We start from the raw sequence: 25,291 nt of genomic DNA, 5'->3' as shown, positions 1-25,291 counted from the left end.
AGCAGCCAGGCAGAGCAGCCAGGCAGAGCAGCCAGGCAGAGCAGCCAGGCAGAGCAGCCAGGCAGAGCAGCCAGGCAGAGCAGCCAGGCAGAGCAGCCAGGCAGAGCAGCCAGGCAGAGCAGCCAGGCAGAGCAGCCAGGCAGAGCAGCCAGGGATCATCTGACAGGACCAGCCAACCAGGCCTTTTAAATCCCCTATGTCCCTTAGCCTCAGGCCTCCACAGAACCACCGAAACAGAGACACCGCAGCGCACCGAGGCTAATCGGCCACTGCCATACATGATAGTATGACGGGAGCTGCCTGTCCAGCACTATAACCAAGGCTCAATACCATAACGAGATGGCAGAGCTGGGTCTGAGTTACGTACGCAGGTTCACCAATCAGAACTTGAAGCCCTGTGACACAGCGGTAAGAGCACTATCTGTGGACCACAGCGTAGCATAGTGTGTAGTGTGCATCCTACCTTCTGAACCTTCACTTTATTTCCCCCGTCCCCTCTACTCCCTCGTTTCCATTGACCCAGATCTTCATTCCATTACCGATTACGCACTTGCCACTATTCGCCGCATTTGCTGCTATTTTTCAGCCATTTTAACCTCTCCCTCCACAGTATGTATTTTCTATAGTCCTTTCCTTCCACATCCATTCATGTATTTGACTTCCCATCCCTCTGTCACCTCTTTTCCCTCTCTTTTAGTGCTGAAGAGTAAATGAAGAGCGTAGGGCCCCAGTAGAGAGAGCAGACAGTCCGTGCATCATCGCTCATTTCTGTCAGTCTACCTGCCTTCTCCCCATGCCCCTAGAATAAATACACTTTAAATCACCCTGCACACACTGGCTTTGTCCCGCACTGCACTTTATTACTGTCAAATAAAGAGTCCTGGGAATAACCCAGCCAGGGCTGACCCAGCCACTCTCCATACTGTACAGTATATCTAACCTATACTCCGAGCATCTCCCTCAGTCAGTGTACACACAGCTCTGGCCTTTCCCTCTCCTTCTCATTGGCTCAGCCTCCAGGAGGGCAGGTGTTGGGGATTTTTCCTCAGGTCAGCCTGTTAGATGACCTTCTCAGGGAGAGGTGTCTGGTGCACACACAGCTGCTCTTAAGCCCACAGAGCAGAGCTCCAGCACAAGGGTCAGAGGACAATCCTAAACCGCTGCATGTTGACACACCCGTTTGGTGTTGAATCCCAAATCTGGGCTTGAAATGAATCCAAGTCGTCTTTAAATAGCCTTGACCACAACCCGGAGGCTCAACATCCACACAGAATACAAACATGAATGGGAGAAAGGGAATTCTCCCCCCTTGAAGATTGAAGATTACTCTCTGCAAAGAGAACTATCTGGAATTCTATTCTTCTTCATTCCCTCCAGTCAGACATGTATTATACTAAGTTTACCTCGCCGTTTCCCTCTCCTCTGTCAAGGTTTGAGTGTTTCCAATGTTTCCAAACCCTTGAGAGAAGTTACCTTTAACACAAGAAATAAGAGATTTTTTTTATCTCACGGTTTGGTGTCTGAGAGTCCTGCAAAATGTAATGGCGGTTGGGGATTATTGAACAATAAACAAACTGTTTGGAAAGACGGAGGGCTTTCTGACTGTGGTTCTTTTGATTGTACTCCTTGTGGACTGATTGATCTATTCTCTTGCCCCTATAAACGGGGTCCTGTCACAGAGAGGGAGGAGTGTTCTTCTTCTCAAAATGACGATTGTATTGTTGCATTTTCCTTTAGTGGATGATTCCAACAGAACAGGATGTAGCTAGATACTCAAATAGATTCTCTGCTTTTTTTCCTATTCATCGTTGAGACCCAGACACACACAGACGATGGATAAAATAAAAAATAAAAAATGGTGAACAGAACCAAGGCTTTTTAATAAATGGAATTACTCACTGAGGAAATCTTGCAAATACTTGAATCCATTCCTCAGCTTTCTGAAAATATCATCTGTCCTCTAAGCCATTTTACAATTTTGTCTTTGAAATGGCCTTGTCATCTCCTCGAGACATCGGGGAAGACATAACACATAAAAGTGTAACGCTGGTTGTCTATCAGTTCAGTTCTCAGGTGTTGAACAATGAGACTGAATGGGCCATGGTTTAATGTCTAGTTGGGTGTAAAGACCACTTCACAGTGCAGGTGTGTACTTACAATTCAGCCATTTTAACCAATTTTCAGGTTAAATAGCTCAGTCTGACATTGATTGTTACTCTGGCTGGCTAAGTGATTTTGCTACGCGCGACAATACAGACCACCACATTCCATAGGTCCTACGGTATAGTTTTGTATTGAGGAATGCGGCTAGCTTCATTAGAGAAATTCTGTCATTGTGTTGAAGCCTTTCTGATGAAGGGGACCTGACTGAGTGACCCAGAACGTGGCAATTCCACCTCTGCCTCCAAGCCACCCAGTCACACAGACGTAGACACAGAACCTTTGCTACAGATCTTTGTTAATAACTCTATTCTTTCACCCTCCTCTTCACTGAGCCCTTGAAACGTTATCTCGGACGTATAGCTCGGTTCTTTTTCATCAAATCACTTTTATTTTTCCCAAAGGCAGGAGGCTCTTCTCCTCCTCCCTTTCAACCTCCTAACAAAGAGCACAGCAACAAAGCCCGCCGTTTCTTAGCAAGCAAACCAATAGCCCTCTACCCATCATGCCTTTCTCTAGCAGGAAACGCGCTGTGTCAACATTATCAGGCCGGGCGGTGAGATAACCTCCGGTGAGATGGGCAACAGGGCGATTGTCTGGGCAAACACAGAAGCCAGGCTTCAATTAAACCCCTGGGGCTACAGCCCTGAAAAGGCCTCTCACCCACACACACACACTGACCAACACCACACCACAGCCCCGTCACTCAGACCTGCTACCGCAGCACAGATATTATGACCTCCAAGTAGAGGGGAAGTCTGTATTCAACCCCATTCCCAATAGAACAACTGTCATGGCTGACGGCCCACCCAATCTGCACTATTGCCAGAAAGCCTGTACAAGACGGCTGGCCGACTGTCAACTGTACACAGTATCTGTCCATGTTGGACTTACCCGAGGCGTTCTTCAGGTAGCCGTTGGAGTCCACAGTAGTGTAGCTAACGTACGGTCCAGGCTGGTTCACACCAAACGGCTGCAGGATCAAAACACACACACGCACACACACAAACACACACGCACACACACACACACACAGCATTAGAGACGAACACGCATATTAGTGGATCCATTATCCCTGACACGACTGATCCTCCACCATTTAATTCTCAACACAGACGCCAAAGTCTTAACACAGACATCTGTCCCCTTCCATGACTCGCCTCAGGAGGTTTTGGCTGTGTGTACAGAGCGTGTGCGAACCCTCCTTGACCTTTCTGAAGCCAATGGGGATCTGGGTGCAAACCCCGGCAGCTCTAAGAAGCTAGAGCTGTCCTCTGGGTGAAATAAAGCACAGGTTCCGGCAGACCGAGAACAGGCTAGAGTGAGCTTGACATCACAGCCAGCTCCATCACCTCCTCTGCATTATGCAGTCCTCCCCACTGCTCCTGGTAATCCCTCAAAATGCTAATGAAAGGCACAATGTGGCGAATCGGAGATGAATTTTTAAACGGTTGGGAAAAGTAAATTAGGCCTATGCTATGTATCTTTCTCTGTGTCTTCAAGGGAGGACTGGGGAAAGTTTAGGCCTGGACAGAGTGATCGTACATGAAGTTAGGTCGCCTTCTGATTCAGAGCCTATTGTCATCTGGATGGGTTACCATAGATACCAGTCACCGATGCAGTACCACCTCTGAGCAGATTTCTGAAAGGTCCTTCTCATTGAGGTAGCCATTTACAGATATGTACTGAATTCTTTTTTTTCTTTTTTAAACGACAACCGATTTTATTCTCAAGTTGTTGCACTCCAAAGCCACATAAACGCTAGACTTCATGATACACAAGTTGCCACTAAAACGGCTTGGGATGAAATCCACTGCCCTAACAAACTGCAGTGTAGCCCTGGACTGAGTCAAGGCTGCTTGGTAAAGGATTTTCACTTCAACTCTTGACCCACCCAAACGTTTCTCCAGGTTTCCTATCTGAGAGAGCCCTGACCTCTGTGGCCGTCATCAGCTCTACAGTGTACGGTTGGGAATTGCCAGGGACCTCACGATATGATATTATCACGATACTTTGGTGCCGATAAGAAACACGGAGTAGACAAAACATGAGGAACACCCACTCTTTGTATGACATAGACTGACCAGGTGAATCCAGGTGAAAGCTATGATCCCTCATTAATGTCATCTGTTAAATCCACTTCAATCAATGTAGATGAAAGGGAAGGAGACAGGTTAAAGAAGGATTTTTAAGCCTTGAGACATGGATTGTGCATGTGTGCTATTCCGAGGGTGAATGGGCAAGACAAAAGATTTAAGTGCCTTTGAACAGTGTATGGTAGTAGGTGTCAGATTTGAGTGCGTCAAGAATTGCAACGCTGTTGGGTTTTTTCACACTCAACAGTTCAAAGGTACTTAAATCAACGCTCAACAGTTTCCTGTGTGTATCAAGAATGTTCCATCACCCAAAGAACATCCAACCAACTTGCCACATCTGTGGGAGGCACCAAAGTCAACATGAGCCAGCTTCCCTGTGGAACGCTTTCGACACCTTGTAGAGTCCATGCCCCAACGAATTGAGGCTGTTCTGAGGGAAACAAGGGCTGCAACTAAATATTAGGAACGTGTTCCTAATTTTTTGTACACTCAGTGCATGTATTGCGATTCACACGATTCCCACAGTTCCATATGTAATGCGATTCACACGATTCCCACAATTCCATATGAATTGCGATTCACACGGTTCCATATGAATTGCAATTCTCACGATTCTATATGTATTGCGATTCGATACTGTGATTTTTTTTGCTATTGGATGTTCAAACGTATTGCTCATCATATGTCTGCTGCAGAGAGACAGAATAGAGTTTTGATCAGTCATGGAAATAAAAGTGTTAAACCATTTGGCTCCCTATTTAAAACGAAGTTGGAAAACAAGTTAGGAAGGAAACATACTGGAGTTTTGGTTCAAGTACAGCTAACGAGTGCAAAAATAATATTGCAATATTGTGAAAACGACACATCGTCAAAAAATCATATCCAATTTTTTCCACCCACACCACTAGTACTGTGGGGAGACGGTTCTCTCAGCATGCCGCGGGGGTGGGGCTCTGAGGAGCAGTAAATGACGGAGTGGTCATATGGAGGCTGTATGATCTCTTCATTATGGGCCGATGACGCCTAATAAAGAGAGCTTTCTGTCTGCCTCGGTTTTAACAGCCTAATGAAACGCTATGGCAGGCTGCTAGAGAATGCAGCCAGGCTCCCACACCGACAGACCCTCCCACACAGTACAGTATTATACATTGCATGTAGGCCTATAGCTTCATCAGACTGAACAGTTGTACAGTACTGGGATTGGAAATTGAACAAAGGTTCTGTGGAAACTAAAGGGAGGTGGATAGTGATAGACAACGAGACAATAGGCGGGAAGACAGACGGACAGAAGAGGGTTAGAGTGATGGATGTGAGGGACTTAAGGAGGAGGAGAGTGGAGAAAACAGCCCAAAGCTCCAGACATGGGCTCCATCAATCACCTGGCTGAGTCAGGCAATGGTGGGGTGAGTGTGAGCGGACACACAGTGGAGAGGCAAACAACCCAAACAAACACGACGACAGGACCAGCACCAAGCCTGTCTGTCACTAGCTCTGGGGACATTTCCATTTTTAGTCACTTAGCAGACGCTCTTACAGGACCAAGATGGCCAGACTCACTAGTTACAAGATAAGCCTTTTCACTCTCTCAAAAATGATTCTAGAATTTGTATTTTTTTTTCATTTCAATATCTCCACGGCGATCTTTTTTTCATTGTGTTACAATGCATACGCAATACACAGAGACACTAGTCTTACCTTGACGTTTCCCGGGCAGTCGTTAGAACAGAGTCCACTGAGCACTGAGGTGGAGAAAAGGAAGACTGATTAGCAAGCAACAGGGATTTTATTTGTCCTACACAATCCCATACAGTGTAGGAGTTGTCTGTGACTAACAACACGGCTCGATGAGTTAGACACTGTACGGTTAACGTCAGTTAGGAAAGCCAAGGGTAGATTTTTCAAACAGAAATTTGCATTCTGTAGCAGTAATTACCCAAAAGTTTTGGGACACTGTAAAGTCCATGGAGAATAAGAGCACCTCCTCCCAGCTATCCACTGCACGAGGCTAGGAAAAACTGTCGCCACCGATAAATCTACGATAATCGTGAAATTCAATAAGCATTTTTCTACGGCTGGCAATGCTTTACACCTGGCTTACAGCTCTGCACCTGCCCCCCTCCCCCACTTGTCCTTCCTTCACCAAATGCAGATAGCTGATGTTCTGAAAGAGCCAAAATCTGGATCCCTAGAAATCAACAGCTCTGCACCTCCGTATCGTCTGAGATCCCCAAAGATTAGCTGCCCCGGTCATCCCCCTCTTCAAAAGGGGGGAGACCCGACCCAAACTGTAAAAGACTATATCCATCCTGCCCTGCCTTTCTAAACAGCCATAACAAACAGATAAAATGACAGTACTGTGCAGCCAGCCATCGATAAAAGACAGTACTGTGCAGCCGTATTCATCGACCTGGCCAAGGCTTTCGACTCTGTTAATCACCACATTCTTATCGGCAGACTCAATAGCCTTGGTTTCTCAAATGACTGCCTCGTCTGGTTCAGCAACTACTTCTCAGACAGAGTTCAGTGTGTCAAATCGGAGGGTCTGTTGTCCGGACCTCTGGCAGTCTCTATGGGGGTACCACAGGGTTCAATTCTCGGGCCGATTCCTTTCTCTGTATATATCAATGTCGTTGCTCTTGCTGCTGGTGATTCTCTGATCCCTCTATGCAGACAACAACATTCGGTGTACATCTGGCCCTTCTTTGGACACCGTGTTAACAAACCTCCAAATGAACTTCAATGCCATACAACACTCCTTCCGTGGCCTCCAACTGTTCTTAAATGCTAGTAAAACTAAATGCATGCTCTTTAACCGATTGCTGCCCGCACCCTCCCGCCCATCTAGCATCACCACTCCGGATGATTCTGACTTAGAATATGTGGACAACTACAATGGTTCCTCCTTTAAAAGTTGCGAGCTTACACCGCGGGACTTAGAGGTACCCAGCGTCACGGCTTCATTGCTCCAGACCACCACAAGGGGGAGTTATGCATTATGCATTTGGGACCCTCTGCACACATAGACAACAGCCACCCTTGAAGCATTGTTACCCATCGCTCCACAAAAGCAGAGCAAGGGGAACAGCTAATTTCAGGTCTCAGAGTGAGTGATGTCACCGATTGAAACGCTATGAGTGCGCACCCCGCAAACTAGCTAGCCATTTCACACCGGTTACACCCAACTTGAAGAAAATCCAAAAATACACATTGTGAGATATTTGGCGAAATAGACAGACATGCCTATATTTCCCCACATAGGAAACAATGGGAAGACCGCATAGTTCCAATATTATTTTTGTTGTTGACATTTTGTTGTTTACATTTGAACTATAAAGCAACGTGAGCAGGTCTCATTGCCAACAATAGAGAAGCAGGCATTGTGACGTTGAACAATAAGCTGGGAATAGAACGTTCGGAAGGCAAGTTGGTGCCACGGTGCTCAATAGAACTAATAGGAGCTGGCAGGGTGAAAAATGCACGAAAATAAGGCCTGTTTTTTCACGATTACTTCAAAACGACGGCCTTACCAGCTCTGTTAGGGCGAGTAAAATGGTCAGAGTGGTCTCATTTGTGTCTGGAAGTAGCTAGCCAATGTTAGCTTGGGTGCTTGACTGCCGTTGTAAGGCCAGAACGCTCAAATCAACCCTACTCCTCGACCCGAATGTCCAGTGTGCACTCTGAGAGGGAAACGGTCTGAATTTACAAACGGACAATTTCTCTCTGAATGGAAACACCAAAATATGAATCAAATTAATTAAGCCACATTTCTTAAAATCAATCCCATATACTATGTTATTACAAAAAAGGTTTTAAATGGTAATGCCAATACGGAATACTATCAAATGCTTCTCAAACATGCCCTCTGGTGGTCAAATTAGCAATAACTTGCAGTAACAGAATAAATAGCTGAGAATTAAATGACGTGCCACAGAATGCTGCAGCAGCACGCAGGGTGTGCCGCAGTATGACACAACTTTTAAAGGAGGAATACCTTGGTGTCTGGTTAGACTGTAAACTCTCCTTCCAGACTCACATTAAGCATCTCAAAGCCAAAATTAAATCTAGAGTCGGCTTCCTATATCGCAACAAAGCCTCCGTCACCCATGCTGCCAAACATACCCTCGTAAAACTGACTATCCTACCGATCCTTGACTTCGGCAATGTCATTTACAAAATAGCCTCCAACACTCTACTCAGCAAATTGGATGTAGTCTATCACAGTGCCATCCGTTTTGTCACCAAAGCCCCATATACTTACCCACCACTGCGACCTGTATGCTCTTGTTGGCTGGCCCTCGCTACATATTCGTCGCAAAAACCCACCGGCTCCAGGTCATCCATAAGTTTTTGCTAGGTAAAGCCCCACCTTATCTCAGCTCACTGGTCACCATAGCAACACCCACCCGTTGCACACACTCCAGCAGGTATATTTCACTGGTCATCCCCAAAGCCAACACTTCCTTTGGCCACCTTTCCTTCCAGTTCTCTGCTGCCAATGACTGGAACGAATTGCAAAAATCACTGAAGCTGGAGACTTATATCTTCCTCTCTAACTTTAAGACTCAGCTGTCAGAGCAGCTTACCGATCACTGTACCTGTACACAGCCAATCTTTAAATAGCCCACCCAACTACCCCATTCCATATTTATTATCATTTTTTGCTCTTTTGCACCCCGGTGTCTCTCTTTGCACATCATCATCTACACATCTATCACTCCAGTTTTAATGCCAAATTGTAATTATTTTGCCACTAAGGCCTACTTATTGCCTTACCTCCCTAATCTTACTACATTTGCACACACTGTACATAGATTTTTCTATTGTGTTATTGACTGTATGTTTGTTTATCCCATGCGTAACTCTGTGTTGTTGTTTCTGTTGCACTGCTTTGCTTTATCTTGGCCAGGTCGCAGTTGTAAATGAGAACTTGTTCTCAACTGGCCTACCTGTTTAAAAAAAAAAAAAAAAAAAAAAAATATATATATATATATATATATTTTTTTTTAAATAAAATTGCACTGTAAATAAAAGAGGAAAAAATACCATGAGAAGAAAAAAAAAGAAAAGGGTAGTAAAATAAACACAGAGAATAAATGAGCTCAATAATAAGCTGCAGGGGAAGTGTATTTGGGTATTTGTGTGCATATGGAGCAGCAAGGAAAAAAATCCTGAATTCTTAAATCAGCAGTAAGAGGAATTAATATATTAGCATACTAATTGGCTGGCGCTGGTAATTTGCACATTGAAGTTGAGCTGCTGAATACTTCCTTAATTAGGATCTACCATCATGCATCCTGTACTGCTGCTGCTCACTGACTGGACTCCTTAATGCAGATAAACAAACAACCCCACTCAAAAGTAAACGCACAACCCCATTCAAAAGTAAACACATGAAAGTCATTCCTCTTTAGAGCTACTAGGCTTAGTCCCAGAAACCGACCGTCGCTGTTGGACCGTGTAGCCGTACCGTATGGAACTGAAGGACGTGTTTCGTGTTATCCAATTGGTAGTTACGTTCTTGTCACATCGCTGCAACTCCAGTACGGACTTGAGACAGGTGAAGGTAGAGAGCCGTGCGTCCTCCGAAGCACGATCCTGCCAAGCCACACTGCTTCTTGACACACTGCTCGCTGAACCCGGAAGCCAACCACACCAAGGTGTCAGAGGAAACACCGTACGCCAGGCAACAGTGTTAGCATGCATGCTCCCGGCCCGCCACAGGAGTCGCTAGAGCGCGATGGTACAAGGACATCCCTGCCGGTCAAACCCTCCCCTAACCCGGACGATGCTGGGCCAACTGTGCGTCGCCTCATGGGTCTCCCGGTCACGGCCGGCTGCGACACAGCCCGGGATCAAACCCGGATCTGTAGTGATGCCAAGCACTGCAATGCCTTAGACCGCTGCGCCACTCGGGAGGCCCTGAGAAGGCCCTTTGACCTCCACGTGGAGCAATTCATTGGGTTCGGGGGCTATACCTCTGTGGTCGATGGGATCGATACTGCCCATGTTGAAAGGTATATGTTCTGCTGCTGCTGATTTCATCGGTTACAGCCCTAATCAGGACATGAGAATGCAGATATCTATCTGATCAAACATTGACCTGGGCCCGGTTTCCCAGGCTACGTTCATTGTTGAAACCATTGAGCTCAATTGTTCTAACGATGAAGTTAGCCTTAACATGCTTCTGGGTAACCGGGGCCTGGGATTAGGTCTAACACCTGTCAGCCGTGTACAGAGGACAGAGCAGGTCAATAGATCATAAAACACTGGGCCTCTATACCCAGAAGGGTGTTTCTGTTTGCTCATTGAAAACCATGCGCAATACTGACCCAGTCTCTGCTTGGGTTGAACCGATCTCATATAGCTAAGGCTATCCTCTCCAAATTCATTTCGATTTTTGGAACTTGTATTACTATTCTCACCATGCCAAATTCCCAGAACGCCAAGTTAATTCCAATCCACACTGACCCATGGTGTAGAGGTTGGATTACAAACCCCTTCTCTTTCTAAGTGTTCATAGCAAAGATGTGATCCCGAGTCACTCGTGGCCACTATAAAGAGGAGCTAGTGCAACATCTTCTCTGGCTTGTTTAAAGGACTATGGGGACTGTGAGCGTGTGGTGCCGTAAATTGGTTAGTAGAATGGGTAAATCCAATCAATGGCGCTGACATAGAGACTCCATAAAGTGCCTGACGCAGGCAGTGATGTGTGGCTCGGGGAGAGAGACCGAGACGGGGAGCGTGCCTCGCCGCTGTCCTTCACGAATCACTGGCCATGCGTCTACTGCTCCAGGATGTGGATGCTTCTCTGTGTGCTAAGATAGACAACTCTCCCTCTCTGACTCTCACAGAGAAACCCCCCCTGCCTTCTAAGAAACCAGTCTTACTTCACAGCTCGCTTTTTCTCTTCTGTTGTCATTCATTAAACTCGCACGCAACAGGTAGCAAAGTAAGGGTCACATACAGACCTGGGACCGCTAACACAGTAAGTATTCAGGGTTTATCCAGAAATCCACAACTGTGCACACAGACGCTGGTCTGCTGCCTCTACTCTGTTGGATAGAGCTATTTGTCAGAGGGAGCTGCGACAAGGGCAATGTCAATGCTGTCGGCAGCTCCCCAGCAGGACTTGCCCACTGACGTGGAGGATGAAATGGTATGTCAGTGTATTCTGCCTGCGTACGCCTGGGCCTGTCTACTAGTGTGTGTTTGTGTTCTTTGTGTGCACAGATGTAGGATCTTAATTTGATCCAGTTTGCTACAGCAGGAAAATAATCCTGCAGCAACAGGAAATGTGAATTATTATGTGGATTATATTTAATGGACATTGTTGTAGGGGTTACTACATTTTACATTAGGGCAAATCAAGTATGACATTTCTAAGTGGAAATGACAAACTTTAGAAGCCTTTTTAAAACTCAAATTTCACGACACGTTTGCATTCTCAGCAACACAATAGTGATCAAATTAAGATCCTCCATCTGTAAAAAGTGACTGTAGAGAGTGAGTGCCCTCTAATGATGTGCCAGTCTAGAGTGAAAGTGTGGGACATACAGAACTCACAGGGTCGGGCTAAGAGAGCAGCTTTAGAGGAGAATAAATAAACATTCAAAAGACCTGATAACATGTTTTTGACCATGCAGCAGAATGAGAACTGCGCTATCTCAGTTGCTGGCTGTCGCCATGAGTTAGATGGGATTTCTTGTGGTAGGATGTATGTCACACTGCTATCATGCTGCAATGTTTTAAGAGGTGGCATGTAGCTACTTTGCCGTCAGGCCGGTGCATGGGCTGTAGACTTATCAGACAGACGGGTTGATAAGGGAATGAGGGTCCGGTTCATCGTTCCGCCTCATTGAGCAGAACACCAAGCATGGCTCGGAGGAAATAACATCATGTGCACATGCGCGCACACATGCATGCACGCACACACACACACACAATCACACACACACAATCACACACAATCGCACACGCATACACACAGGTGAGACCAGCTGTCTGAGCTATCTCTGACATCCTAATGAGAGCAGTAGGAGATGCCCTCCCTCTGTTCTTGGCTGCATCAGATTGACCTGAAATCAGACAGCACCATAATTCAGAGCTGGACGGTGCTGTTGATGTGCTCTGAATGAAACTCTGCTCCAGGACTGTAGAGTGGAGCTAACAGAACAGCAGGGTACATGCATCAGAGTCTGTAGCTGATCTGGGTTGACAACTGCCATCCCAAGTCCAACGGTCCAAATCCTCCACCAGTCCAGTCCCTCCAGATCCTACCCTCTGGGTGCTGTCTGACGGCTCCCACATTTTAAATCGCCTTCGTATCATCATCATAAAAAAAAATCCATAGGGAACCATGGAAACCAAGCCAACGTCACAAGAAAAGAAGAGCCACTCTAAGCTGTCAGATGACGTCACACACGGAGCTGGGCTGGCTGCCTCTTGACAGGGGGAAGACACGTCATGTCACCACGCCATGCCAGTGGCTACAACTTTCAATCAATGAGCAATCTTACACTGACAGCTGAGCAGTCCGAGGTGCTGCTTTCCTTTTCCTCAAGGCCTAATCTGGGCTGGTGCTGACCCTAGGCTTCTTGTCTGCCAGACAGGCAGTGACACACGTTTACATTGACATTTTAGTCATTTAGCGGACTCTCTTATCCTGAGCGACTTACAGGAGCAATTAGGGTGAAGTGCCTTGCTCAAGGGCACAGGCAGATTTTTTACCTAGTCGGGTCGGGGATTTGAACCAGCAAACTTTTCTTTCACTGGCCCAACGCTCTTAACTGGTAGGCTACCTGCCGCCACACACACACAATCATAACGCATGCACGCACACAGTCTTTCTACCCACTGCTCATTCATAGTTGAGTAATCCACAAAGGAAGAGTGTGTGTGTGCATAATGTCAATCTCCTCCAAGACGGTTTTGAAGTCTAGTTATCTGTCATGTCGGACTGATCTAATGGTAAGTCATGGTCATACCTCGCCTGCTGCTCTGACATCATTCAACTACCTTTGTTTGAGGCTTATTTGAAGGACACGCTTTAGCTGTCAATCATCTGCAGGCTGCAGACGTGAAATGAAATATTCCATCTGTACTCCCGGAGATGTATTATATTTGAGGGTGGTGGAGTAGACAGAAGACCTTTAAGACCAAAGTGAACGGATGACTACTGGACATGGGAGAATAGTTTACTTCAGCAAAATGATAACACTGGAAGTACTTTCAAAGTTGTGTCAGATTGACAGCTATTGGAGAGGGGAAACACAGTAATCAATATATATATATATATCCTTGTTTTCCAAATCTTCTTCTCACATTTGATATTTGCCTGTTTGAGCCCTTCACACATGTGCTGCCTATCTCAGTTTAATTCTGTATACTTTAATTCACCACACCATTACACACCAAATGCAGAATTAACCAATAAACCAGCAGAGAAAACTCCAGAAATATGGACTTGTGTCTTGAAATTCCAAAAGAGAGCGAAGAGCAATGTCTCTATGAAAGCTCCGTCATCTGTTGAGCTGAATTAAAATGTGAGCGAGGGCGGATACTTCCTGACTGACAGCTTGGCAGAGGCGGAGAGAGAAAGGGAAAGGAGGATGTGTACTGGACTAAACAAAGCCTGCAGATGTTCCTCAATGCAGCGAATCTGCATCTCAACTCGAGAGGAGGAGAACGTAAATCAGCTCACATTGTTCTGGTCGGTCTGTCACTCACACGCACGCACCCACCGACACACACAACATCTCTGCAACCCCTTTCTAATGTTTCTACTTTGACTCTCAATGTCTCTGTGTTCAGTGTAGTAAATACTTGTAACATTGTAAGAGCAGTGCCACACTGCCTATTTCTTCAGTCAAAACAGATCTCTGACTTTCTGTGATAGACGGATCCTGGTCTCCCCTAACGGCTGAGAATCATCTTCCCTGGGTCCCGGTGTGACGCTCAGCTACCTGATTAACTCCCCTAATTGAAGGGCCAGTTTGAGTTAACACTGGCCTCAATGAGGCAGTAATTAGAGCCAGTTTTATAGGCCAGGGGTCATCAAACTTTTCTTGCCATCAAACTTTTCTTGCCCAGGGACCCCCATTGTGCGTTTGTTCAAAATCATCAGGTGAATGATAATTGCAAAGGAGAAGTAATCAACATTTAAAAATGAATAGATTTGGAAAATCGTTTTTCATTATTATAATTGGGAAGCTATTCTATTAGATAGAACGGTACAGTAACTCCAAACACATTTTCACTAAGAGCAGCTGTTTAGCTGGTTACACAAATTGGTACACAAATTGGCCCAGCGCCGCCTGAGTTAGGGGAGGTTTTGGCTTTACTTGGCTCATCGTGCACTAGCGACTACTTGTGTCAACTGCATTTATTTTCAGCAAACTTAACATGTGTAAATATTTGTATGAAGATACCAAGATTCAACAACTGAGACATAAACTGAACAAGTTCCACAGACATGTGACTAACAGAAATGGAATAATGTGTCCCTGAACAAAGGTCCAAATTTAGGTCAAAAGTAACAGTCAGTATCTGGTGTGGCTACCAGCTGTATTAAGTACTGCAGTGTATCTCCTCCTCATGGACTGCACCAGATTTGCCAGTTCTTGCTGTAAGATGTTACCCCACTCTTCCACCAAGGCACCTGCAAGTTCCCGGACATTTCTGGTTGGAATGGCCCCCTCCCACATCCTCCAATCCAACAGGTCCCAGACGTGCTCAAAGTGATTGAGATCCGGGCTCTTCGCTGGCCATGGCAGAATACTGACATTCCTGTCTTGTAGGAAATCACGCACAGAATAAGCAGTATGGCTGGTGGCATTGTCATGCTGGAGGGTCATGTCAGAATGAGCCTGCAGGAAGGGTACCACATGAGGGAGGAGGATGTCTTTGCTGTAACGCACAGCATTGAGATTGCCTGCAATGACAACAAGCTCTGTCCAATGATGCTGTGACACACCTCCCCAGACCATGACGGACCCTCCACCTCCAAATCGATCCCGCTCCAGAGTACAGGCCTCGGTGTAACGCTCATTCCTTCGACCATAAATCCGACCATCACCCCTGGTGAGACAAAACCACGACTCGTCAGTGAAGAGCACTTTTTGCCAGTCCTGTCTGGTCCAGCGAAGGTGGGTTTATGCCCATAGGCGACGTTGTTGCCGGTGATGTCTGGTGAGGACCTGCCTTACAACAGGCTTACAATCCCTCAGTCCAGCCTCTCTCAGCCTACTGCAGACAGTCTGAGCACTGATGGAGGGATTGTGCGTTCCTGGTATAACTCGGGCAGTTGTTGTTGCCATCCTGTACCTGTCCCGCAGGTGTGATGTTCGGATGTACCGATCCTGTGAAGGTGTTGTTACATGTGGTCTGCCACTTTGAGGACGATCAGCTGTCCATCCTGTCTCCCTGTAGCGCTGTCTTAGGCGTCTCACAGTATGGACATTGCAATTTATTGCCCTGGCCACATCTGCAGTCCTCATTCCTCCTTGCAGCATGCCTAAGGCACGTTCATGCAGATGAGCAGGGACCCTGGGCATCTTTCTTTTGGTGTTTTCCAGAGTCAGTATAAAGGCCTCTTTAGTGTCCTAAGTCTTCATAACTTTGACCTTAATTGCCTACCGTCTATAAGCTGTCAGTGTCTTAACGACCATTCCACAGGTGCATGTTCATTAATTGTTCATTGAACAAGCGTGTGGAAACAGTGTTTAAACCCCATTACAATGAAGATCTGTGAAGTTACTTGGATTTTTACGAATTATCTTTGAAAGACCTGAACGTCCTGAAAAATTGACATTCACACACACAAAATGTTAACACATATGAAAACTGTTGTTCTGATTAAAGAAGCAATAAAACTGGCCTTCTTTAGACTAGATGAGTATCTGGAGCATTTGGCTACCTGCCGGGGAGGTTAACCCACCGTTCCTAGGCCGTAATTGTAAATAAGAATTTGTTCTTAACTGACTTGCCTAGTTAAATAGAGGTGAAATAAAATAAAACAAATCTGCATTTGTGGGTTAAATTACAGGCTCAAAATGGCCAGACACAAAGTACTTTCTTCTGAAACTCGTCAGTATATTCTTGTTATGAGAAATGAAGGCTATTCCATGCGAGAAATTGCCAAGTAGCAGAGGATCTGGTACAACGCTGTGTACTACTCCCTTCACAGAACAGCGCAAACTGTCTATAACCAGAATAGAAAGAGGAGTGGGAGGCCCTGGTGCACAACTGAGCAAGAGAACAAGTACATTAGAGTGTCTAGTTTGAGAAACAGACCTCAACTGGCAGCTTCATTAAATAGTACCCACAAAACACCAGTCTCAACATCAACAGTGAAGAGGCGACTCCGGGATGCTGGCCTTCCAGGCAGAGTTGCAAAGAAAAAGCCATATCTCAGACTGGCCAATAAAAAGAAAAGATTAAGATGGGCAAACCAGTAGACCAGTGACCTGCAGAGCACCGGGCGCTGGCACGTTAACCATAATAGCACTGGAGCCTCAGGAACTAGAGCCGGGCGCCATTTGAAGATGAGTTTAAATAGATCAATCCTAGGCCTAGGCTGGGCACTGAATACAGAAATGAGCTGTGTCTCTGGGTCCCACCCTGGGCCATATCTTATCATTTCATCCCGCGAGTGACCCAGACTTAAAGTCAATACCACAGCGAGGCCGCTCGATAAGAGCTCAGGGGATCTGAAGCCGGCGGAAAGCAGCCCCCGTCACCAGGGGGGCCGCCACCTCCTGACGTACAACACACCAACAAAGCGGAGGAGGGTGGGGTTGCTCGGGTCTGAGCCTTGTCAAAAAACACCCTATGGACTGGCAGCAACAAAACACCATCCATTATTGATTGCATGTTGGTAGAACCCCAGAAACTGTCGTCCTGAATGGACTTCCATTAGGCCAGATCACCTGCTCCTCTTCCATCAATGTCCACCTTCTTCAATGTTCAACACTGACAAGTCTGTCAGTCAATCCCAACCTTAAATTCCTTCACATGTTCCCGTTCCCTCCCTCTCTAACCCTGACACCGTCACTCTGTTCACCACAACAACACAGTCAGACTGTGAGTGAACCCCGGGCCCATCTTCCCTCCGCACCCAAACACAGTTTACCTACCCATAATCCTTCTTAAACACCTCCGACCATTACTACGTTCACAGGCTTTCTTCCTGCTGAGGGCTGGGCGGGAAGGAAGACGCGGCTCGCGTTTCAAACAGTCACAGCCGAACTGCGAGACAGCAGAGTTTGCTCTGCATGCCCACTAGTGTGTTATTGTGTGACACCAAGACTGGATTGTAAAGGGGAGGATATCCACGCTGCGCTGAGCGCTCTAGCAGACGGGAGGAGTACGTTAGAGCAATAGGCGGACGGCGCTCGTCTCTCTGGGTTCACGGCGTGCGTCGTCAAGAGGCACGCGAGCATGCACAACGCAGCGGGCCACTTGACGTGTACTGTACGCCACAGCAGGAGAAAGAGGGCACAGGCAGCCTGGGAGCAGTTTGAGATTCATAGTTAATTACCAGAGTGCTTCCTCCATCTCCGGGCCACTTGACAACTTCAGCACACTCCTTATCTATCAGTGCTTTACTGAAGAGAAACAACCAACAGCTCAGAAAAGTGGAAAAATCCTCCTGGGGTCAGTCGTGTGAATTGAGGGAGTGTATGTGTATGTGTATGTGTGCAAGTCAGTCTCCGTGTCTGGGCCTGATGTTATAGGCAGAGGAGCAGTCATAGCTCAAAAAAAAAAGCCCACCAGTGGGGCTGTGAGGGAGAGAAGGGACAAGAGAATGAAGGAGAAGAAAATAAGTGCTTTTCCTTTTATTAAAACCCAGCAGGCAGGATTAAAATGGCATGAAAGTAGCTTTTTAGGGGACACTTTCCGTTTTCCAAAAATGTCAGCTTCCCAAATGTCCGCCATCACTACAACCACACTGCTACTTTTTCTTATAGGCTGGGGAGGGGAGCCACACAGAGGAACGGAGGTGAGGTGTTCAGTTAAAACACCCAAAGGAGGCTGGGAGATGCATGCCCTGCAGTCATTCGTGTTTGTATCGATGCGTGTGCTGTTGTCTAATGCAAACTAATAGGGATGTAGCCTGCAGTCAACGGAGCGCATACACCGCTGCCGACGCTTGTCTCAGGGAATGAGGACGTCCTTGTGATATCCTGAAAACAGTCCGATAGAAAAAAAAACTCTTCGCCCCCCTTATGTTGAGAGGAGTGCATTAATAAAAAATAAAAAACTTTTATGCAGTGGGGAAAAGGGGAGATTCACATTAAAATGTTCAAACAGAACTGTCGAGTCTAAACAGAACTGGAGAGAAACAAAGGCATGCACACAGAAAAGGAATATAATGCATGCATACAAATGTGGATGTTCACAAACATGGACTCATGCACACACACACACACACACACACACACACACACACACACACACACGCTAACTGCAGAAGGTGAAAAGTTCCGACTCACCAATCACTTTGACGAAGTACGCGTCGGCTTCAAAGTTGTTCTTCAAAGCGTGGATGGCGAAGCCCTCTTTCCCCTCCTCTTTGCTGAGCACGATCATATCCAAGATTCCCTGCAAATGAGAAATGGTAATACATGACGGACAAAAGGAAACGGGGGCAAAGCTTCCTTTGACGGTCTCTTCTGATGTACCACTTCATCCCCGTTATAAACGGAGGACAAATCCTCCATTACAGCAGTTATCTGCACTTCTCTCACACGCTCTCTGTCAGGGAATTACAGAGAAAAAGAGCCAACTCCCAGAGATAGGAGATGGATACCTACTCCCTCCACTGAAACGAGGAGACAGGGTATACCGCACTAAAACACACGTCATAAATAAATCCCACAGCCAAAACAAACACATTGATTATGTAAACTCTAAGAAGGCCGTCTTGGATGCGGCAATGAAGGAGAGGGATGCCAGGAGGCAGGCAGTGACGGAGTGAAGTCAGAGCGAGACAGCGCTCTCAGGGAGAAGGATGGGGACGGAGGAGTGGAGGAAAACTTTGACTAAATAAGCTGTCCCAGATGGTGAATCTTGGGCAGGATGAAAGCTACGTGTGTGTTTAAAGATTTAAAAAAACACAAACAGTTTTGAGATGCAGCCGAGCCCCACTCTCCAAATCTCCTGAAGAGCTGTTGGGCCCCAACCTGTCTTATCTACACATCTCGTCCGCACACATCTCATCTCAGAGGGGGGCTGTGCTGTGAGCTGATTGGGCTCCTAGGGGGACAATGACCGTGCTCCGTCTGTCAGGCCCTGTCGCTACACTGTGCCAGGGCCGGACTGGCATCCTGCGCTAGTCGTGCCCTGCAGTGACATGCTCGTCTTGGCACACCCTTCCCTCGGCCCAGAGTGGGATTAGGAGAGAGATGCTGCTCTAATCTGCAGGCCAGCGTGGGAGAGAGTGCCTCATGAGCGTGCCATTTCCAGCCTCGGCTGAAGCCTCTCAGGGAGACTGTTGTCAAAAGAGGATCCAAGGCCACCCACAAACAGGACAATTAACAAGACTAACCATACTGGAAGACGCATTGAAAAGAGCCAATTCTTGCAGACATAATGAAAAACACTCCCAATGGATTTCTGTGCCATTCAAATGTGGAATTTGTGGGGGTTGTCATACAAATTGAAACAAAATCCTACTAAACTCTGCTCTGCAATGATATAAATGAGACTACATGACAAACTTGACTGTCAGGGTGATCTAACCTGCCCTATCCACAGCTGCAGGTGGGATTTAGACTACAAGACAGAGAGAAAAACAGCTATCCTAAAGTGATTGACAGCGGCCAGCCTGCCAGTCTCCCAGTCACTACTGGGGTAGTAACAACTCCGCTGCTGGTTAATGATGAGACGCGAGAGCTCGAGGTCACCAGTGGTCTTCCTTTAAAAAAAAATCAGCAGAGCTGTTGGTTGTGTGACAGCGTCAAGGCGTGAAGAGGGAAGCCTGGGCTAATTCGAGAGAAAGAGAGCGAGAGAGAGGAGGAGAGGTTGAGAGGAAAGAGGAATAGAGGGATGTGCTCACATCCTCATAGATGTCGAAGAAGGTGGCCACGGCGGCCCCGGGGATGGCCCCCAGGTCAGACTGGTCCCAGTGGACACGAAACATGCGGCCCACATCCTTACAGCTGGCGTTGTCACACGGAACATTCTCCAGGAGGAAGGCCTGTTGACCACTACAACACAGAGGACAGAGGGGGAGAGATGCCGTTAGGGACTGTACAAACACATCCTGCGTTAAATCGATGGATACTGTACACACACGGAAAGGAACACAGACAAGGTCAGACAAAACAACAGACGAAAGTAGTCGTCGAAAGAGGCTTCAACATAAGTGATCAGAGCTGAAAATTGACTAGAGCATGTTTGTCAAACTCATTTTGCCCCAGGGGCCGCATTTTGTCTTCACCGAGGTCTGGAGTGCCACACTGAAAAATTGGTTATATTTCCTCGCCGTCAAAATTTGCTAGAATTAGTCCTCTAGCCATCCTTTTGGGAATTTTTTATATTAACCCTACTGCCTTCCATTTTGGTGATTTTAAGCGAGCTGGACACAGTAAAGAAACTGTATGCATGTAGGTCCATTATCATTCCTACACAGTTCCCATTTGGGTTTAGTCATTTTAAAAGTATATCGAGTTTCTTTCCCCCCACAATTTTTACAAATGTAATTGTATTTCATTTGTTTATTAAAATGTTTTACTCAAACCACCCGCGGGCCCGGATTGGGCAGTACGTTTGGCTCCCCTGGACTAGAGGATGATGATGGACAATGTATCCTCTGCGACAACTTACACACAGAAGATATCGCTGTGTATCGACTATAAAACACGCTCATCAATTAGTGAAGCAATACCCAAATGAAAATACAAGTGCGGTAAAAAAATGTAGAATTATACAGAAAACAGAGAAGGGGAGCAACGACACAACAGAGAGACCTGGGCAGAAAATACTCAGCTAATAGGCAATTGGTAGCACTGTACAATTACGTCGGAGATACAAACATGAGACTTATTTCAATCCATTTGAATGGAGGGGGGGTTAGAACTCCAGACTGTATTGAATAGGGAAATAGTTTGGTTGCAGAGCTTTCATTTCCACACCATTATCCAACATTTGTTAGAGGTGTGTTTTTTTCCCCTTTCTTCTTTCCTGTACCCATTTTCTGTCGAGACGGTTACCCGTGTATACGGTGTGATCAGGAGTGTCGAAATGGAGCAAGCCTAAAAATAGAATCAGCATGAAAATGTTCTCATTTTCCGCCTGTCTTTTCCTTCCATTCTCTCTCCCCCTCTCCGTCTTGAGCATTGAAGGGAGCGAACCAGCGGCTATGAGGCTGATAGAAACTCTCACCCTTGAGGACGGCTTGGCAGTGTTGTGTGTGTGTGTGTGTGTGTGTGTGTGTGTGCGTGTTGAGAGACAAGGTATAAGTGAGAATGTGTTTCCACCTTTGTGTGTCGCAGAAATACTGAGAAATGTGACACCGCAACGAGGTTCCATCGGTATGCTCAACACAGAGCCTAGCGAGATGGAGAGAAATCAACAAACTTGGAGATGGAAGACAGTCTCCCACTCCGACACACACACACCAAAGCACGTCCTTCCACATTATGAAGCCAGAGGACAAACTCACACATTCCCTATATGCCCAGTCTCTCTCTACTCCCACCAGGACACATGTCTCTATATTCATTTTAGCAGAACAAAAAAGCACAGCTTCTATCAGACTGGGAGGACCTTGAGACCAAGCTGATGAAATAACAACCTGCTGTACTTCCAGTACGGAGCCTTCGTCTACCAGCCACTTCGGAAGGGATTGGAAGGATAGGTGAAATTACACATGTAGTGAAGGTTTGCTTTTGACTTTTCTTGTCAGTCAATATGGCCATTTGCATTTTCTTCTCCAACACACACCATTAGCCTTTAAATTGTTAGAATAACCATCCAGAACTTTGTATTAACATCAGATGTTAAACTAAAAGAAGTCTGAGCAACACCAGGCACTGTCTGGACACAGATTGAAGTCACAAATTGGTCATCAAACTGTTCACTTGAATGATTGACCCGTCATAAAGGCTTTGATGTGCCAAATTCATTAGGGCGTGTGGTGTCACTCCCAATGTGTGGCATGACTAGGTCTAACTAATGCCACTCTGGAGTGACACCACACGCCCTAATGAATTTGGCACATCAAAGCCTTTATGACGGGTCTATCATTCAAATGAACAGTTTGATGCATTACCGTACATCTGAATGGCCATGTTCTGTGCAGCTCACAGAATCTCACGCCTGATACAGGGTTAGAAATGTGGTTGAGGACCTTTTGGCTGTAAAAGCCTAACACAAAAAGGGTATTTTTCCCTCATTCCAAATCGGATAAGGCAGACAACGGTCTGGAATTGTCCCCTGTGGATGCCAGTCTGAGTGAATGCCCCCAGTGGCCAGCCTTCAGGGGTGGGCACAGAGACCTGCAGAGAGGACTGTTACTACACACACACACTCATGTGGACAAGAATCCTTCCACAGCTAACCAAATACACACACCGTGTCCTGTTGGAGACAAGGATTCCTTCTAGCTTCCAAGTGGTTAACCACATCAAGCCCAACACCTCCTAGAACAGCATCCTGGGTAAATACAATTCAGCACTCTTGTCAGAAAGAGATTTCCTTGGGAGGACATTCAATCAGTAATATCTATTCGCAATTGGATGAAAGTTCTAAGATTCTGTCTTTAATCGTATCTTCACCCCATAATCAGCCCCACGTCTCAATCGAACTGATGCCTGTGCTTATCGATCTCCTCTGTACAGCTAACGATAGCGTGTGTTGCATCAGGAGAGTGATGCTGGCATTTAAAGAGTTTCAGGCTGAACGGTAGCGAGAGCACCCATTGTTATTTAACGCTGTGTGAGTGGGTGTGTGTTCTCGCTCTCTGGGCCTTTGTGTCTTTTGAAGAGCCTGTCTTGCCCCACAGGGGATGTGATGGCTGTGATGAGCACATGGTCAGGAGAGGTGCCAGCGTCACTGATAAAGGGCAATAGCCTGAGTGCATTGCAAATCATCGAGGTAGGATACACTAGAGAGAGCGTGCGTGCACACACACACACACACACCTAGATTCTAGAGCATCCAAGTCTTGTCTGTGTGGCAAACAGAGCAGAACACATGTTCACACCCAACGAGTCAGTTCCAAAAGCTCACTCAGAAACACACACACACACACACACACACACACACACACACACACACACACACACACACACACAGGTAAACAGACAGAGATGCAGTACACAAGTCTTGCTCTCCACCAAGTTCCATTTTTTACCGCAGCAGAATAATTCAACTGCAGTCACACTTGTACGAGCTGCACCAAATTGAATGTGCTTCTCAACCCTACACAATTACTTACGGTCACAGAAATTCAATAGTATTACGTCCTATAGACCAGGGTTTTCCAAACTCGGTCCTGCCCTGGGTGTACAGTGCATTCGGAAAGTATTCAGACCCGTTCCCTTTTTCCACATTCTGTTATGTTACAGCCTTATTCTAACATGTATTAAATAAAATACAGAAATCCTCAATCTACCCACAATACAATGCAAAAACAGGTTTTTAAAAATGTTTGCAAAAAAAAAAAAAAGCATCCGGTTCTCATTGATCATCCTTGAGATGTTTCTACAGCTTGATTGGAGTCCACCTGTGGTAAATTCAAATGACTGGACATGATTTAGCAGCATGATTTCAGCAGCATTGAAGGTCACCAAGAACACGGTGGCATCCATAATTTTTAAATGGAATAAGTTTGGAAAAACCAAGACTCTTTCTAGAGCTGACCAATCGGGGGAGAAGGACCTTGGTCATGGAGGTGACCAAGAAACCGATGGTCACACTGAAAGAGCTCCAGTGTTCCTCTGTGGAGATGGGAGAACCTTGCAGAAGGACAACCATCTCTGCAGCACTCCACCAATCAGGCCAAGCATGGTGGTGGCAGCATCATACTGTGGGGATGTTTTTCAGCTGCAGGGACTGGGAGACTAGTCAGGATCGAGGGAAAGGTGAATGGAGCAAAGTACAGAGAAATCCTTGAAGAAAACCTGCTCAAAAACGCTCAGGACCTCAGACTGGGGCAAAGGTTCACCTTCCAACAGGACAACGGCCCTAAGCACACACAGCCAAGACAATGCAGGAGTGGCTTCGCGACAAATCTCTGACTGTCCTTGAGAGGCCCAGCCAGAGCCTGGACTTTAACCCGATTGTGGTGCAGCGACTCCCCATCCAACCTGACAGAGCTTGAGAGGATCTGCAGAGAACTATGTGAGAAACTCCCCAAATACAGGTGAGCCAAGCTTGAAGTGTCATACCCAAAAAGACTTGAGGCTGTAATAAGCTGCCAAAGGTGCTTCAACATAGTACTGAGTGAAGGGTCTGAATAGTTCAATAAAATGTGATATCAGTTTTTTTACTATTTATACATTTGCAAACATTTCTAAAAAAAACAGTTTTTGCTTTGTCATTATGGGGTATTGCGTGTAGATTGATGAGGGGGGAAAAACTATTTAATCAATTTTAGAATAAGGCTGTAATGTAACAAAATGTGGTAACAGTCAAGGGGTCTGAATACTTTCCGAATGCACTGTACTCGTTTTTGCCCTAGTACTACACAGCTGATTCAAATAATCAAAGCTTAATGATCAGTTGGTTACTGAATCAGCTGTGTAGTGCTAGGGATAAAACCAAAATGTGCACGCAGGGTGGGCCCCAGGATGGAGTTTGGGAAACCGTGCTATGGGCGAGCGATTCCACGCCAGCGTAGACAGAAAATATTTTTGTTATCTCTGGTTTGTTTAGGCAATCCTCACAAACTTCATTGGGAGGAAGGATGTCTGACATGCTTTTTTAAAACATTTTATCACAAACCATTTCTGAGAAAAAAATTATGATTAAAGTGGCCATTTTAGGCCAGTTTTAGTAGACCTATCCATTCCTCATGTAAGACCCTACGA

At 46.2% G+C, this 25,291-nt stretch overlaps 1 protein-coding gene across 2 annotated transcripts in view; it reads right to left on the bottom strand.

Moving 5' to 3' along the window:
• LOC112232219 (T-cell immunomodulatory protein) overlaps positions 1 to 25,291 on the bottom strand; it is a 118,865-nt gene that overhangs the window by 21,976 nt on the left and 71,598 nt on the right. The window contains exons 11-14 of one of the 2 annotated variants that reach the window (XM_024399031.2): positions 20,314 to 20,464; positions 18,749 to 18,857; positions 5,952 to 5,995; positions 3,055 to 3,133 (exon numbers count right to left, since the gene is read on the bottom strand). In XM_024399031.2, the coding sequence (XP_024254799.1) occupies positions 3,055 to 3,133; positions 5,952 to 5,995; positions 18,749 to 18,857; positions 20,314 to 20,464 (383 nt within the window). The remainder of the gene's footprint in view (positions 1 to 3,054; positions 3,134 to 5,951; positions 5,996 to 18,748; positions 18,858 to 20,313; positions 20,465 to 25,291) is intronic. The other variant, XM_042330839.1, reaches the window with a different exon arrangement.

Source organism: Oncorhynchus tshawytscha, linkage group LG12 (assembly GCF_018296145.1).
Source record: "Oncorhynchus tshawytscha isolate Ot180627B linkage group LG12, Otsh_v2.0, whole genome shotgun sequence".
In the NCBI taxonomy this organism is placed as follows: Eukaryota; Metazoa; Chordata; class Actinopteri; order Salmoniformes; family Salmonidae; genus Oncorhynchus; species Oncorhynchus tshawytscha.
Note: the sequence above shows the minus strand (reverse complement) of the source record. Positions and strands in the feature narration are given on the sequence as shown.